The sequence below is a fragment of the Rhynchophorus ferrugineus genome, unplaced genomic scaffold, assembly GCF_030347505.1.
Source record: "Rhynchophorus ferrugineus isolate W39M unplaced genomic scaffold, kcgeb_rfMv2 rfM9, whole genome shotgun sequence".
Lineage (NCBI taxonomy): Eukaryota > Metazoa > Arthropoda > Insecta > Coleoptera > Curculionidae > Rhynchophorus > Rhynchophorus ferrugineus.
In genome coordinates, this window is record NW_027472588.1 from 1,629,017 (window position 1) to 1,646,781 (window position 17,765).

A 17,765-nucleotide genomic window follows, 5' to 3' on the forward strand; every position below is an offset into this window, starting at 1 on the left:
AGTAATTGTCGTTTATTTTTGGGTTTAGAGCGGTAAACAATCGACGTTATATAGAAAACATGATCTATTTTCGTATTTCTGTTGTTATTTTGCGTTCCGGGAATTAATTTTCTATTAGGGCAACTATATTCATACGTCATCTATCGATTTATTTTCGAAGTGAGCGCTATTTTGACGTAACGTCAATATTTAACATTGACATATTCATTTCAATATTTAATTTTCATTTTTTCAGTTTGAATTTGTACCATTTTTTTAAAATGAATGCTTATACTTGAAAAAATATGAGAAATTACGTTTTCTCGAGGTATTTTCAACTTTTATACAGTGTTACAACAAAATACAGTCTTGATATCGAACCTATAGATAAAATAGTCCGAAGTCGTACCTGTTGTAGCCTGTATTGTCATGCAAGACGATAACTTTGTATCTGTTAATTGCTATTATTGTCCTAATGCCTTCATTCCGTTTTAATAGTTCTAGTATATAACTTGTTGGTTTCTTTCAATGAGCTTGCGACTGTGGATATTCACGTAGTTGCAGATCCGGAGTTTTGGTTTGATGACATTGAGGATTGGTTTCATCAAAGCGAATCCATTTTTCAACGTTAGGTTGTAGACAGTTACATGTTAGATATTTTGAATAACATTTGTCTGGAGTAGGCTTAGATACTATTAGCAGGTGAGTTTTGAAGAAGTCACAAGGTGGGGTGAAATCACACTCAAGGAAATGCTAAAAATATAATTACTGGAATATGTGACACGATCTCATTTTGTATTGCGTTCATTTCCAATTATTATTAATCATTGTATCAGTCAAACGTTTACACATATTGGTTTTGTGTATATATCTGAACTTTATACATTGAATGTTTAGGTAGATTGCAGAAATATATGTTTCCAAGTATTTGATAATTTCCTCAAATTATGCAACCACAGATGATCAAACATTACGTATCTAGACGTCTGTTATGGAATATACCGACGTTGCCAAATGTTCAACTATTTAATATACACTTTCTAATAGTTTTAAGAAGATTTTTGTTTGTCGTTCTGTATATAATATATAATATAATATATAAATTAATATATTTATAATGTTGATATCGCGGTTAATTGGTTATCAGTGCATTTTCAATTTAGAACTAATACTTTGGGGTAAAACTAATTAATGTTATCGTCATAGGATTGATAATGAATATTTATCGTCGCAAGGTTGTTTATTATTCACGAATTGCTGGCATTATTCGCGATATTGTCTGTATTTTTCGGAATTGTGTCGTAAACCGTATAAAAAGGTATGTGGCAACGTAGTTGAGTTTCACGCCAAACACACCCGTGACGGTCGGCCAATCACGAGGCGGCGGGACTTATTGACCCGCTGACAGGCAAAATACTACGTGACGAGGATCGTATAACGTTCTATAACCTCTAAACTATTCCCCTCTCTCTCTCGTGCACGCGCTTCTCGCGATAATATTACAAAATATTGCGCGTTTTAGCGAAAGTACATGAATCTAAATAAACCCACCGTTTTATTTACAGAAGATAAGGTCTCGACAGGTCCTGCCGATCTTAGTCCGACCGGTAAAACGCCTATATTTCTAAAAATATTTGTTTCTATGGAGGTGTGCCCGGTTCGTTCGCCAAATGACGTCACTCGACGACAGGATCGGATCCAGCCGGCGCGAAATCGCCTCGCGGGCGGCGGGGGAGCGGCCGGCGATATCCCCGCGCCGGTCCTGGGGGGTTTGCATCCCCTTCGAACAGTCGGAGGACAGTTGAAGGGTATTCTCACATGTTAAGTCGGCATAGTGTCACGCCGTTCTTGCGATTGAGTGTTTGTTTCTGTTGTAACTGACGTCCCCTCATCGGTGGTGCTCTTCGACAAACTTCACTACTGAGTTTTAGGTAAATTACATCGATTTTGGCTGCAAAATTTTTGGTAAACGCGGTCAATATCACGCACACGCTAAGATTTTAAACGGTCATCACTAAAAACGCGTTAAAATACGTAAAAATTTGTATTCTTGATATAAATTTAATACGGAAACAGTGCTGGTTATCGTTGAATGTAACAGGTACCATTTAATCACGTGGGACTTTTTATATACATCATTGAAGCATGAAGAAGTTGCTTAATACATTTTAATGCTTTTCTCAAACTTATTTTCAATATTACTAGTGTTAATTATCTATATTTAATATACATATATATATATATAAAATGGTAAACTTCCATGAACATTGTTTCTCGGTTTTCATCCGCATATGGTTTTAGAACCTCCTTGGTTTTTTGGTTAAACCGTAAAGAACAAGAAACCTACACGAAAGATACTTTCTCTTCTTCCATATTTGGTCCTAATTAACATTCAGTCGAATCTCTAAAGTTGTGCAATGTTGCGGGTGCCTTAACCATTCTGACTAACTGTTCGATAATGTTTAACACCGAACATCGTTAGAACCATAACCCCTTGCCCTTTATAAAAAACGCCAGTTACTTTTCAACCGATGAAAATACAGTGGTCAGAATTAATCTCCAACCGTATAAAGATCCATTATCTATGAAGTTTTGTAAACTGGTAGCAAGAAAGAAAGCTAGTGACCAGATGACCTTTTTGACGTGAGGACCTGCAGTTTGTAAGAAGGGTTTCAGGGTTGTTTCTTTATTACTATGCAGTGATTGAAATATCGTAAAACACTTTTTATTTTTCAAACGATGAGATACGAAAATACAGTGGTCAAATAGAACCTCCAACCGCATAAGGGTCTATCATTTAAGAAGATTTGTAAAATATGAATGAAGAAAGCTGGTAACTAGATGACCTTTTTGACCTTAGTTATTTCTTTATTCGGTTTTATCGCTTAGATATGACTAACAACTAATGTGTTAATGTGTAACAAATAATTGAGTGTCAATAAATAACTGTGAAAAAAATCCAGCACTGTTAAAATCTAAAAATCCGAAACCAGGAGCTATAAACCGAATTTGTCCATATTTTAACCTCAATTTTACTGATAAGAAAATGCGATCGAAGGGAAAACATTCTTTCCAAGAAATTCGACATAAAACCCTGAAACTGATGCCTTATCTTGTTCATTTGCAATGTTAATATCAAGAATTACGCCGTTTACAAACTCATATTATTTATCTATTATTCTTACGTATATCGCCGTACTTGGTATTATATTAATCCTCGACATATTTGAATAAATATTAAAAATAATTTTAAGCAAATCCCCAATATGTCACCGTCAGTTCCCTAATCCCTGTACCAATAAACTCTTCATCTTTTTTCGCAGATAAATCGATACTGGTCCATATCTACGCGATTAAAATAGAATATTTACTTCTTGCTGCAAGTAGTCTTTTTCGTTTCACCACTGAAGTGTCGACATAGAGTAATATTACTATTGTAATATTTACTCTATGAGTGCCAACAAGGCACGGATTCGTATAAGAGTGTAATTCTGGAGAATCAGACCCGTGCACTGGAATTTTGAATTTGCAACGTTGCCGGTTCTTGCAAATTATACGTATATTTCAAGAATATAATGCAAATAGAATAAATTATCTTGAATTCACAAATTAATCTAAAATTTTTGAAACTCAAGTTATAAATTTTGGTACAATTTCTATCTCCTGTAATATAAAAATGGCAATATAAAAAATGATTTATTTATGAATATATAAAAACACAAGCATCCATTTATCTTTACATTTACCGAATAATATATCTATGTACTTGTAAATTCTAGATGGTTCCAGTCAAGCAATATGGAAACCCAACTCTCAATTCATTCAATACAAGCAAGAGATGCAATTCAAATCAATATGCATTAAGACCACGTATAGAATCTACACATATACAATCATCATAATCTTTTTCACAGTTTATATTGTCCTTCATTCATTATGATTAACAGAAAATATTCGTCCTTTAGGACATCCTGTTTTTTGACATAATGTACCCATGCTGCAACCCTTGTAGCGTCATGTTTATGCTTGGTACCTGTGGAATTCAGTCGATTTGCTTGCTTAACATATAAATCGTTATGAGTAAATAAATTAGATTATCCAATATAACATCCATTAGAATTTTAGCAGCTAGATTGGCTGCAATTACTATTGATACACTTTTATAAATTTCTGATCGATCAAACTAAACATTTTTCATCATTTAATTCAAGGTTTTGTCATATTTTCAAATTTATTCATCCAAAAATAATGTGTGGTGAACATACAGATAATATAAATAATAATAGGTCTTCCCCTAGAGCTATTGCAACTTGTGCAATAGTTGTTATGACGCAATCATTAGCAGGAATCGTTTTGTAAGTTAGTAATATCCAGATATGATAGAGAGCTCGCAGTTGTGATGTCATCTATATATAAGACCGGAGATTTAACAAACTATGCGTTATCTTTCATACTTTGTTTATGGAAAAATTCCAATAAATTAAATTGAATCATGATGCAATAGAACTATTTCTTTCAGTTCACTAGTCAATTCTTACTAATATTGTATAAGTTACACGCCAAATTGCTGGAAAGCGTATACTGGGCCCGCAGGGCATTTATCTTAAGAGACGATCTCACATCATTTTGCAGAATATTTATGCTTGTAACAAATCAAGATCTGGATAAAAATCACCGAACCCCGATTATTCTTCTTCCACGCCGTTTTCATTTCTTATCTCTTAACCTAAATAATCTTTCAGCCATTCTCATAATTCCTATAACTGAACATGAATAGGGAGTTTGTTACGATGTAGTAGCAATTATTCCAGTGAATCACCCAATTATCCCTGACGTTAATTGAAAGTCAATAAACCCAGTGCGCAATTGAGCATAGCATCCATATTTCCATGAAAAACCTCGATTTTGTTTATTACTTGACGAATTATTGGAAAATTCTATCTTAAACTCTATGCATACACAATTCGAGTATTCACCGAGGACCAAAGATCACGAGATCTGTAATTGATATTCGCCATATTGCGTGGCTTCGTGTAGACATTTGACCTCTCTGGCAATGTCATCGATTTTTTTTATGTCGCATAAAATATTAATAAGCACAACAGCTGGTTGTTTCTGTTTTTTTATGGAGTCTTTAACCGAAATAAATTCTTAAGTACAACAAACGTTTAAGTCAACTTAGGTGATGTGTAGTTCTGGTTTCAGGCACATCATAGAGTAATAATTGGACTAAATAGGACAAGATCAAAAAGTACAAGATTAATTAATTCAGACTTGTTAATTAAAAGGTCATTTTCTAGTTCATTTTACATTCTTGGATATGACCACCTTCTGGATCTGGATCTGATCTGGATGTCCATGGTAGTAGTTCTTTGTGACATCCCACGTCAATTTGGCTGGATTGAATATACAGTGATAAGAAGAAGGCACACTGTGGCCATATTTTTCAGCCATCTGACCTACAGGGTATCTTCTTCCAGGCCTATTTCTGAAAAAGTAAATTACATAAAACAAAATTAAACATCTCATTAATATTTACCGAATTATAATTTGAAATCGATCACTCTTCAACAGGGTATCTTCAAACTCAATTTATGTTTTCAAATAATTCATTAATTAATTACATTCACCTGTTGGGGTCTTTCCACTAGTGTGCATTTCCCATAACAGTAACTGATGGTTCCTCCAAGTTCTTCAGTAGTTCTTTAACATTTTCAATCTAGACGAAAAACATGTTCGGCTTCATTTGCCCATGGTAGTCGCTTCAACTTTGAGGAAAACACTAACACTTCTATAGTTATAAAACCATCCGGCATAAAGAGCTATATATCTGCAATGAATTATTAAAAAATATTATGATTAACAGAACCTAATGAAATATTATTCTAACTTTTGCCTCTTTCCATCAACTTTTGTTGTGTTTATATCCTTTTTATTGGCGTCTTGTCATGTGTGGTCCAATATTCTTCGTCCAGATACACAAATGCACATAACGAATCTTCCTTAATTTTATTATATACTTTTAAAATCAATCTCTGTAAGTTCCATCAGACCTCTTAGTGGGTCATCTTTACATCATTTAAAATCTATGTTTCATAACAGTGTATGAAGGTAGATTCCAGCATATTCCAAAATTTTCTAAGGACACTTCCCAAACTAACAGTCTGGTTTATGATACTTTAGATTTTCCTCTGATTTCATTATATATGTATAATTGTACTAAAGGTATGTGATAACAGGTCAATTGAAAAATCCCCGGCCTAACACATAGATAGCGCTACTAGAATTATATCCATATGTTTTTATGATTTGGCCCTAACTCTCAAAAAATGCATATATAAATTTGGTAGCTGTGGATCATTACTTTGTGAATTATAGCATTTTGAGTGAAGGCAACTTTTGTGAAAAAAAAGCATAAAAAGGAATTTCGTGTGTTGATAAAATATTGCTTTTTGAAAGGAAAAAATACAGTTGACGCAAAAACTTGGCTTGATGCCCAGTTTCCGGACACGGCTCTAGGAAAATCAACCACCAAGGATTGGTATGCTAAGTTTAGACGTGGTGAAATGAGCACCGAAGACGGTGAATGCGGTGGACGCCCAAAAGAGGTTGTTACCGACGAAAACATTAAAAAATTCACAAAATGATTTTGAATGGACGTAAATTGAAATTGAATGAAATAGCAAACATGCTAAAGATATCAACTGAACGTGTACATCATATCATTAACGAATATTTGGGTATGAGAAAGTTCTGTGCAAAATGGGTGCCGCGCGAGCTCACTTTTGACCAAAAACAACGACGAGTTGATGATTCGGAGCGGTATTTGAAGATGATCAAGCGTAATAAACCCGAGTTTTTGCGTCGATATGTGACAATTGATGAAACATGTCTCTATCGTTTCACTCCGAAGTCCAATCGACAGTCATCCTAGTGGAGTGCACACGATGAACCCGCTCCAAAGCGTAGTAAAACGCGACAGTCGTCTGGCAAGGTTATGGTGTCTGTATTTTGGGATGCGTATAGAATAATTTTCATTGGCTACCTTGAAAAAGAAAGGACCAGCAACAACCATGATTACATAGCGTTATTGAACCGTTTTGAAGGACGAAATCGCCGAAAAACGGCCGCATTTGAGGAAAAAGAAAGTGTTGCTTCACCAAGACAATGCACCGTGTCATGAATCCATGAATTGGGCTTCGAATTGCTTCCTCATCCACCGTATTCTTCAGATTTGGCCCCCAGCGACTATTTCCTGTTCTCAGATATCAAGAGAATGGTCGCTGGGAAGAAATTTTCGTCGAATGAAGAGGTGATCGCCGAAACTGAGGCCTATTTTGAAGCAAAGGATAAATTGTACTACAAGAATGGTATGGAAAAGTTGGAGGAGCTATAACTAGTATATCACCCTTGAAGGGAATTATGTCGAATAAAAAAACTAATTTTGCCAAAAAAATTGTGTTTTACTATAGTAGGCCGGGGATTTTTCAATTGACCTGTTACATTATAGCTTAATAAAAATGTATTTTATAGTTCAAACTCTGTATATAAGTCCTAAGTTATATCTATTTTTCGGGTTCTTATATTCTTATCAACAGGACATTGAACTTAATGCTAATTCAAATAAACGTAATTGTTAACAATTAACATAAACTAGAAATTGTTAAACTAAAGTTAGCGTCGTATATGGGATGGTATATTTTTTACCCAAAGGAAGGGTGGAAAAGAGAGAAAGAGAGGAGGAGAGAGAATTAAAATTGATTGATATAATTTAACTGACGCCGTTGTGAGCAGATTACCCTCATATAAATGTCAATAGAGTTAATAAGTTAATAAAAATACAATTTATGGATTAATTATCCGCACGACATAAATGGAGACAGATGAAGGTCCAAAGTATCGACGTTATATGTCACGAACCTTCGTCATTTCCCACGTTATTCTACACTTTTTTTTTGTTTTTCATGCTGCCGTAAAGGATAACAGACATGGAGTCGGAGGTAACTCGATTTTGAGTAGAGTTTTTGTTGGTATTTTTGAGTGAAAGCTAGAGGATTGTCTTTTTGTTTGTAGTAGTGTCTCAAAACGTAGTAAAATTAAAGAAAAAATAATCCTTGAGCGTGTTTTCTTTTTTTTCTTGCGATTTTTTCCGTAATGTAGATTGTAGTGAGTACAATTTTCTTTTTTATCATTTTTTGGGGTAATATTGACTGGATATATCTTGTTTTTAACATGCAGTCAAAGGAATTAGAGAAAAAAGAAGGGAAGGAGCATCACGAATCGACTTCGACAGCTGATACCAGCTGTAAGTCGAATGACTTGGTAAGTTTATGTAGTTTTCTCTCAGATTGTAGTTATAGATTGTCTTTAAGTACGCGGAAAATATCGTAACCAACACACTCATGGTACAACGGACGTGTTGGTTGGACCATGGGAGTATTTTTTTGAAAATAAATTAATAGACTATTCATTAAGACGACTATATATTATATTTTCAGCACAGTAATTTGGTATCATTTGGTTGGTTTGTTAAAAACAAAAGCATAATTGTTTTCAACTTCGTAGAATAGGTCTACGATCTGACTTTGAATTGGGTTATAAATCTTAAAAAATAAAATAAATACCGTCAAGGATTTAGTAATACAAATACAACAATATTTACTAAAATAAAACGAAACTGATTTTATACTGTTTTAAATTATATAGAAATAAAGGCACTTCAACGGTCCAACGGACTTACTGCAAAACTTCAGTTGGACTATAGGAGTTTTACTTGTAAAAAGTGCTCCAAATATATAAAGAAGTTATAAAAAACCGAAGAGAGAAAAGTGCTTGTGCTATATGTACAACGAACGTGCTGATTTACGATTTATATTTACTCATTTTTGTAATCTTTATTTTGTCGGTTTTACCGTCACCACCACAGGAAATAGCTTGGTTTTACTGGTATCGTATCGGTAGTAAGTCTAGAGGAAACAGAGGTTTTGAGAGATTTTCATTTGCAGTAGTCCTCCAGGTATTTTAGGTTTCTGATAAGCTTCTGGTTTGGGTATTTTCTGGATCTTTCATTTCATCGTTATAGTTGGTTTCAAATTAATTATTTGCCTCAGAAAGTTGCATTAAAGTTGTTTTGATATCAAGCATCCCATTGCTACGTTTAATTATTAGATTTGTTGTAATGGAATTTCGTATTTTATTCTATTATTTATTCCTTGATGTTGCTCAAAATAGATGGAATATGTTTTCGATTTAGTATCTGCTGGCTGCTAAAGCCCAAAGGAAAACAGTGATCAGCGATTAAATAAACCAGATGGTTTCATTCTTTCACAATAAATTTTGTTTTAGTCTTCTTCGAAATTTTTTATATTTAAGTCGTCTTTTCATCGTAATTCATTATTTATCATGTTCAATAATAGGGATAGCAGTGATTCATGCTGCCAAAATTCCTCCCGCTCCATATAGTCCCTTTTATTTTCGCAAACGCTGTTGTAATATGTTCTCTGATTCATTGCTTTTTTCCTAATACCAAACTGTATTTTCCAAGATAAGTTAGTCAAATATATTAGATTTAGGACCATATATGTATAAGGTGTTTTAATTGCCTATAACTTTGCTCAAAGAAAAGATAATTAAGTTTATTTGAACCTTAACTTTTTTTTAGTTATGATTGATATATTATATCATTTAAATGGTGACCGCGATTCGCTATGCAACTGTCATCTTTATTTAAGGCATTTTCTTCAATTTCGCGAGGAATACTGTCAATAAGATATTGAATCGTTTGGGATTTATTCACGTAAACTTTTGATCTTAAAAACCTCATAAGAAAAAGTTTGGTGCTGTTAAATCCGGAGATCTGGCTGGCCATGCTAAATCGCCACTTCGCGGAATTACTCTTCGTGGAAAAACGTCATTCAATAATTGAATTGTTGAACGAGCTGTGTGTGCTGTGGCCTCATCTTGCTGAAACTACATGTCCTTGCTCTTCCATTTCAACAAAATTTCAAATTAAGTTTTGGTACCGTTCAGCAATAAGAGTAACCGCAACCCCTTGGTCATTTTCAGAAAAATAGGAACCTATACAGTTGTTTTTAGTGGATGCAATGATGTTTCATGAATAAATTGAGGATTCTGTGTTTCCTAAAACCGACTGTTCTGTTTATTGACATGGCCACCGAGAAGAAAATGGTTTTCATCGCTCATTGTTATATAAATCACCTGTTATACAAATCTGTTATACTGTTATATCTGCTGCTGCCTTTTTCTTCACATTAAGGTAAAAAGTACGTAAAAAAATTCAGCAACTGCGATTTACTCGGTACAAACTCAGCTATTTTCAATATACTGAAAAAGGTTTTCGTTCACACTTCGTTCACACACTTGAAACAGACCGAGCGAGTCTGTCTGTGAGGCTTTAACATGATGTTGATTACAAATGTACCCGCTGTGGTTTAATCGAAAAGTAGCAGCAGCTGTTGTCTGAAGTCTGATATAACTTTCAGGCATAAAATTCTTAAAGTTTTATTTTAGGAACAGTGATAAATAATAGATTTACTAATTTTTATATCGTCATTATGTCGTTATTATATTGATATAGTGTCTACTACAATTACTAGGGATCATATTTTTCACTCATATACCTGTCTTAATGGGTAATAATTCAAGGAAACATTCGATCTAAATTCTCGAAAATATCCACCGTCAGAACCTTATCAGCGTACAGTACTGTACCGCTACATTTTGTGTACATAGTACGATAAGTGGCAAGGTAAACACATAAATATGTCACTGCAATGAAATACTTTCAGAAAATATCCGTTCTAACTCTTTATTTTTGATCATATTCCTGATATTACCAGTCTGTACAGGGCGGGACAAATGGTGAATAGAACTGAGGACCATTTTAATATTTCGTTTTATTCAAAGATGCTGCGGCATATTCGCGATGATCTTTAACGTCTTCAAGCATTATCCCTTGTGATGCCTCAAACTTTTAAGTCTCCTTTACCAACTATGAGTTTATCTGCACTGGGCCTAAAGTTTAACGTGGGCCCCGAACCGCGGTCCTCAGCGTTAAGACTGGCCAGTGACCAACTTTAGAAATTATCCCAGAAGACATCTGGTCTTACCCAGCCTGGTTGCTGGCGTGACTGGGATCATTTTCCTTGTCAGATTTTACACTCTTGCCGAGAACATTCACAAATTTTAAACAATCACAAACATAAATTTGCGACCGTGCCCCAGCAGGATTCGAACCCGCGGCTATCGCAACAGTAGGAGGACCGTCCCATCGCCTTTACCACTGCGCTACCAAGCCGGCTTATATAAGGAATTGGTCTTTCCTTTTGTTATTTATCTTTAAGTGATGGCATGCATACTGTTCTTTTTTTCAATTTAAAAGGACACTCATTGCAAAAAATTGGTGCGATATAAATTATTTAAAAAAATCGCAATTTACTACAACTTTTTTCCATATTTCTGAAGCTGGCTTGGTAGCAAGTAATTTTCTCACTTGTTGAGTACCTCGAAACCTTTCTTGCAATCAAATCTTTTTGAATTCATTAATTAATAAGATTAATAAATGTTGCAAATAAAATTTTAAGCGTCTGTATACACTGATAACTCAATAATACTAAATGAAAAATCGTTATTTTATGCTGAGAAATGTCAAAAGCATCAAATTTAACAGTTAGGTTAGGTTATTTAATGTCTAATTTTATGATAAGACATTTAAAATCATACATTTATATATGACTTAAATTGATATCCGTTCTTTTGTTGGTCGTAAGAGACTTATTTGTACATATACTTTCAGTAGGAATTGTTATAATTTACCAGATATATTAAAGAACAATTTAAGTGATTGTTGGCGACTAACGATACCAAATCGTCCCATGATAGCACTGATTACGTCTGAACATTCACGTATATTCACTTTGTGATTATTGTGTCGTTTGCAAAGGCGGTTGATTGTCCACTTTTAATGACCCGACCAACAAGATAATGCTTCCTAATAGCCCCAGAGATAAATAAAACTATTTTCAGCGGTCGCTTGTCGTCTTTTGTCTTCTACAGGTCGAAAATATGTCAACAAGGAAATGAACAATTTATTTTAAATGACCTGACGACTTATACAGGCCTCACTATTGTTTTGGACGAGTTTTAATCGGGTTTAAGGAGCTCAAATAGTTCATTTTGGGTTTTATAGCTGAATTTATTTTATAACGTTGACCTTAAATAATTTGGGTATAGTCACAGGGAATAGACACAATTATATGTACACTCTACATTATACAATTTTTATTTATTAATAAGGCGCTGAGCTACGATTTGCTTTTAAAACAACTGAAATTCTTCGCCAAATAGTGTCCGACTAGTTTACAACGAAATGTTGTTTCATACTTGTACCAAAACATCCACCAATTGCATCGACAATGTTGGAGATGAAGTCTACTTCTCACTCCATTTTCAGCTATATATGTGGGCATATGTATCTTGGAATATGGTTGATAGCAATAACATATATCTTTTTAAATTTATTTATAACATTGTTACTAGTCGTTGCCAACTAACCTACAATTTGTCTTTACATTAACTTAAATCTAGGTATATATCGAGGAGGACCCATGGGCCACTCCCTATGGTACACTTGTTTTAACTTCTTTTAGACAGCAATATGCTAGTAATAGTAAGAACTTCATCACTGAGGATGTCGGGATATTCACCCGCTGTAATTTGACAAGTGATGTGAATGATATTGTCGATTTACGATAACAATTAACCTTTTCAAGTCTGAGGATCATATATATCACTAATCGCTTGCTTTAGCCATTGCAGAGCAAAAGTACGGCATGTAAACTGAGTAGTACATACGAGTCGTATTATTTACATGGACGCAGTGCTGCCAACATGCAACAAGATGTTTTATATTGCATGGTGTTCATATTATTTTGTATATCCCCTGTAGATGTATCCCCCTATAATGATTCTTCAGATGGCACCTGTAGAAATGAAGCCTTAATATTCCCTCAATTGAAAATTTGGACTGCTATAATTTTCAATAAGGATTCATTTCATTTTTTTTGAGAATTTCTGTCTAGTAAGGTATTTATTCCCCATGTCTTGGTCTGGTATTGATGTTATATACTTCTCTTATTGCTTCCAATAGTAATGGTGCCAGCGTCATCAGGAAATGTACTTTTGGTACAAATACAAGTTGTGAAAAATAGAATTTGAACTGAGGTATCTGACGAGAACTGACAATCCTCAAGAAGTTAACCAAACACCACCAAATCGTCTAAAAATATGTTGTGTGCTATAATTTCGAATTAAATTCATTTAAAATGTATTTCAGCTCTATCGCTATAATAAAAATCGTCCTCCACTTTCAAAAAAATCTTCCCAGGCCCATGAGGCTTAATATAATTCGACTTTTGTTGCTAGAATGAAACCAATTTAAACGAATGTCACGTTTGATTGATATTATTGATGCCAACAAGGAACAAACACTTCATTAAGTCCAATCTGTGTCAATCAAATGGCCGCCTAAGGACCGCCCATACCGACATAAAATGAGTGTTTACCTAGAAATAGTTAACGTTCTAAGTGCCAGTAAAAATTGTTAAAACAAATATGTCGTTTTTGATTTATCAGGGTATTTCAGCGGTGTTGTCGGTTTTTTCGTCGATAAGAATGATTGATATTCATTCAAGGAAAGAGTGATTGAATCAAGTAGTGTCAAAATATTCAGTGCTTGTTAGAATGAAACAAGCTTCAGAGGTGTCATGGTTCTTATTGGATTTGGGTGATGGTCTGGGTTATGATTGACTTTGAGCTATATTTTTTTACTACTTAAAAACTCCACAGTGTATAATATTCATCGCACCACTAGCTGTGCAGCACATAGGTTCAACTTTCCCGAGTTTCATGTTCTTCACGTCAATATCTTTGAATTTGGGCCAAATATCTTGGCAAAAACAACAAACGGCATTATCTGTGGTTATTAACGTAGGATTCCTAAGTTAGCCTAATCTTGTAAGAATGTAGATTCAAGTCCTAGCAAAGATCAACAATTTCGAAGCTTATGAAAGCAAGGGCAAGCACCGTTTTTCAACAAACATTCGATCAAGAATCTTTTCAGGCTTTCTATTTCGACAAGCAATGGATGCTCACGTATATTTGAATAACACCACTCTAAAACAGACAGTTTACGTATAAACAAACGGCCGTTATTCGATAAAAATAGTGGTACATTGACCCAAAATATAATACAGCATATGTATTTTGATCAATTGACTAAAATGCGTGGTTCTGAAGGCATTCTCTTGCACTGCCCTCGCTCATTTATGCTGATTTAATGTCTGGTTTCTTATACAGAGTCGTATTTAAGATTTAAACGTATTATTTCAACATATATATATATATATATATATATATATATATATATATATATATATATATATATATATATATATATATATATATATATATATATATATATATATATATATATATATATTGGAAATAGATGAATAATGCCAAAAAAATATTCAATGTTTCAATATTTAACAACCAAATAGATATGGTTATTCGAAAAAAGGTCATAACAATGGCCTGAAAAGGTATGTTTTTATGACGAGTCAACAGATTTGGTGGTAAGGCAGAAATAGATGAAATGTGCCCCAAATAAACATTGACTACGTTCATAGAACCATCAGCTATGGTGAGGTTTAAACACATCTCCCTGATATCTAGCTAGCAAGAATTATAAAATTAACGAAAGATCTTGAGATATACTAGAGAGATGTATAGAATATGTGAGAAATAACTCATTATAAACAATCTGAAAATGGAAAGTTCAACAATCTTAATTTACAAATTAATTTATTACTACTGTTCTGTTACACTTGCATTAATATACAAGAATACACTTATACACTAAACATGTTCGTGTGGTTTGGTTCTCTTCAATTTTTAGATTTCCTGTGTGTTGTCCAGTAGCTGTATTGCTTCCACGTCGCTGTGATTCAGCAACCTTATTTCATATTTTAAGGCGAAATCTTGATCACTTCGTACTTCCATTTGATTGCAAGGTCATCCTGCAGCTCTTCGTAAATAAAGATTGGTAATTAACTTTGTTTTGGGTCTGTTTGATTACTAGAATGGCTTTATAATTGACTGATAAATCAATCTCCTTGATTTTAGGTCAAGTTAAGGGTATCTCCCGACTAACCAGGACAGTTGTTTTGAGTCTAATGTGCTCTGCTTGTTGCAATTTACCCTACCATCGAGATGTATGCTGAAGTATTTAGCTGATTTTGCTTGGGGAATCGAGCATCCGTCAAATGATATAATTAGATTTTTGTTATTTTACCGCAACGTAAAATTAATATGAACAGATCTGGAGCTATTAAGCTGTATTTGCAGTCTCTAGTGCATTTGTATATCTTGTTGATTGCTACTTGTACTTTTCCTACAGACTTAGGCAGATATATATATTTTGCCATGATAACTGTTTCGTCGACAAATGTTCCAAATAGTATTAGTTTTGTTATTGGGATATCAGCAGTATAAAACAGATACAGGAGTGGTTCCAAGATACTACCCTGTGGAACTCCAACAGAGTAACAGAAAAATGACTGATATAATGCTTAATAATTAATATGATGCTTAAATAATCCTGTAATATCAAACTACAATCAACAAAATGACTATTAAATAAAATGAGCATTTACCTTATGGTATAGACTCAGTTTCGTACGCCATATATCTACAGTGATCCACATTAAAAACATGACACCAGTAGACAAAAGAAAACAGGCGATATTTTTATTATGTTAACTGTAACTGCAAAATAGTTGTTTAAATTCATTAACTGCAATTCTAATAAATTATGATGGCCGATTGTGGCGACAGTTATATCATCACTAAATCCTCCATATCTAAATCCTCCAAACTAACGTTTTTGAATTACTGTTGAAGGCTTCACCTTCAAGCTATAGGATATCGGATGGGAAATCTGTGTTAGTCACTCCTTCTCGAAATCATCATCCAGTTTTCCCCCGAAGCAATGTTAATAAGTTCCGGAACTTTATTATGACTCAACCTGTACAATGTTTAATTGAAAACCTATGTTTTTGCTTATCGGAATCTTGGAGGGTCCGAATTATTTTCAATCAATAATATTTGGTTGATCAAAAAAAAAAAAAAATTGAAATCAGTAAACAGATAAAAGTTATTTATTTTGATTCGCCACTTATATGACAAACATACGTCAAACATAGCTACCGGCAAGGATTTTTCTAATTTTTTTTGGTCTTTATCTTTATCTTTTGGACTCTTATCGTACCCTGCCATATTTTTGGCTTTTAATCCTGTTAGTTATGAGCAATGTTTTTTTCCGCCGCAATAATATGAGTAATTATAATTTACATAATAATATATATGCAACAAATTAACCAAATATGCGTAAATATCATTAATTCAACAATGACAAAGGAGAGTCTCATCATAAAAACCCTAATTATGGTTATATCGACGTCAGTTCGGTTTAGCCACTGTATTTTTAACAACTAATCCGTGAAAAAAGTATGGTATCATGTGGCTGCTCGATTATTATACAACAGAAACCGGAAATATCTATAGCTCGAGTATTGTTACAACAACAACCTCCACCAACCGTGTCGTTATTTTCTTAAACGCGATTAGCGGAAATATCAATTAAAACCAGGTTCGTTTTCGAAATTCGTTAAAAAATTACGTTATTAACTTTAAAGGACTTGACTTAATCTACTATTTTCACTGAATGATCGAGTTTCTTGATTCTTTGTGAAGCGCCACACTTCAACAACGACAGTAAGACCTCAGCGTGCTTGTTTATTGTCCAGAACTGCTCATGCTCATTTATTGTAAACCAGCTTGACAGATTTGAGAGAGTTAGGGCTAGGAAGTATTTTTTAAGTTAATTTTATGTTTACAAAAGTTTATTGAACTTGTGCAAAAATAAACCAATCTTGTAAACAATAACGTGTAGCTGTAAAATTTGTCAAGCTAGCTTAGAATAAATGCGCATGAGCATTTACATGAGTTCTAGCCAATCAACACGCACTCTGGGGTCCTTTTACAATAAGACATCATACATTTTTTATTGCTTTGTAAAAAGTTTTATATATACAGAAAATTATAATCTCTTACGAGGATTAATATTATTAGCGACTCTATTAGTTTCCAACATATTCTTTTTCATGGTTTATATACACTTTTGCAAACAATCGAACTATTTATTAAAAAAATGTTCCATCAATATAATGATCAAGTTTTTAAATCCAGATACCAGATAGATAGAATATTTCATATGTTGATGCTTGTATTTCTTGAACATTTATTTAAACAATCAATTGATACCAGTATGTTTTTGATATTTTGCATATTCTGTGTAATTCAAGGAGAACAAGACTTTTGCACATCTAAATGATTATGTAATATTTTATGAATATTTATTAACCAACGCCTAAGCTTGTTTCAAACACATAGTATGTCTTATAGTGATCTTTTATTATCAGGTTTTGTATAGAATCTTTTTTTTTGATACAACAATTAATTTTAGATAGCTGCTTCGGTTAAAAACGTTTCTTTCGTCGTTTAAATTATAACACTATGTGACAATTACATCAACAAGAAAGTGTTCAAAATATCAACCAATTAATAGAGAGCTTAAACCAAAATCCAATTGCGTTGATCTAATAACAATCGTTTGTTTATTTTTTGGTCGATTGTCAATGGGATGA

General features: G+C 33.6%; 1 protein-coding gene across 2 annotated transcripts in view; it reads left to right on the top strand.

Moving 5' to 3' along the window:
• The window catches only part of LOC143202487 (solute carrier family 2, facilitated glucose transporter member 1), a 35,357-nt gene that overhangs the window by 2,245 nt on the left and 15,347 nt on the right, over window positions 1–17,765 (top strand). The window contains exons 1-2 of one of the 2 annotated variants that reach the window (XM_076414061.1): window positions 5,785–7,979; window positions 8,218–8,301. The exons of the other annotated variant lie outside the window; for it this stretch is intronic. Coding sequence (XP_076270176.1) covers window positions 7,968–7,979; window positions 8,218–8,301 — 96 coding nt within the window. The 5' untranslated portion in view covers window positions 5,785–7,967. Of the gene's footprint in view, window positions 1–5,784; window positions 7,980–8,217; window positions 8,302–17,765 lie in introns of those variants that run through there. 2 annotated transcript variants of the gene reach the window in all.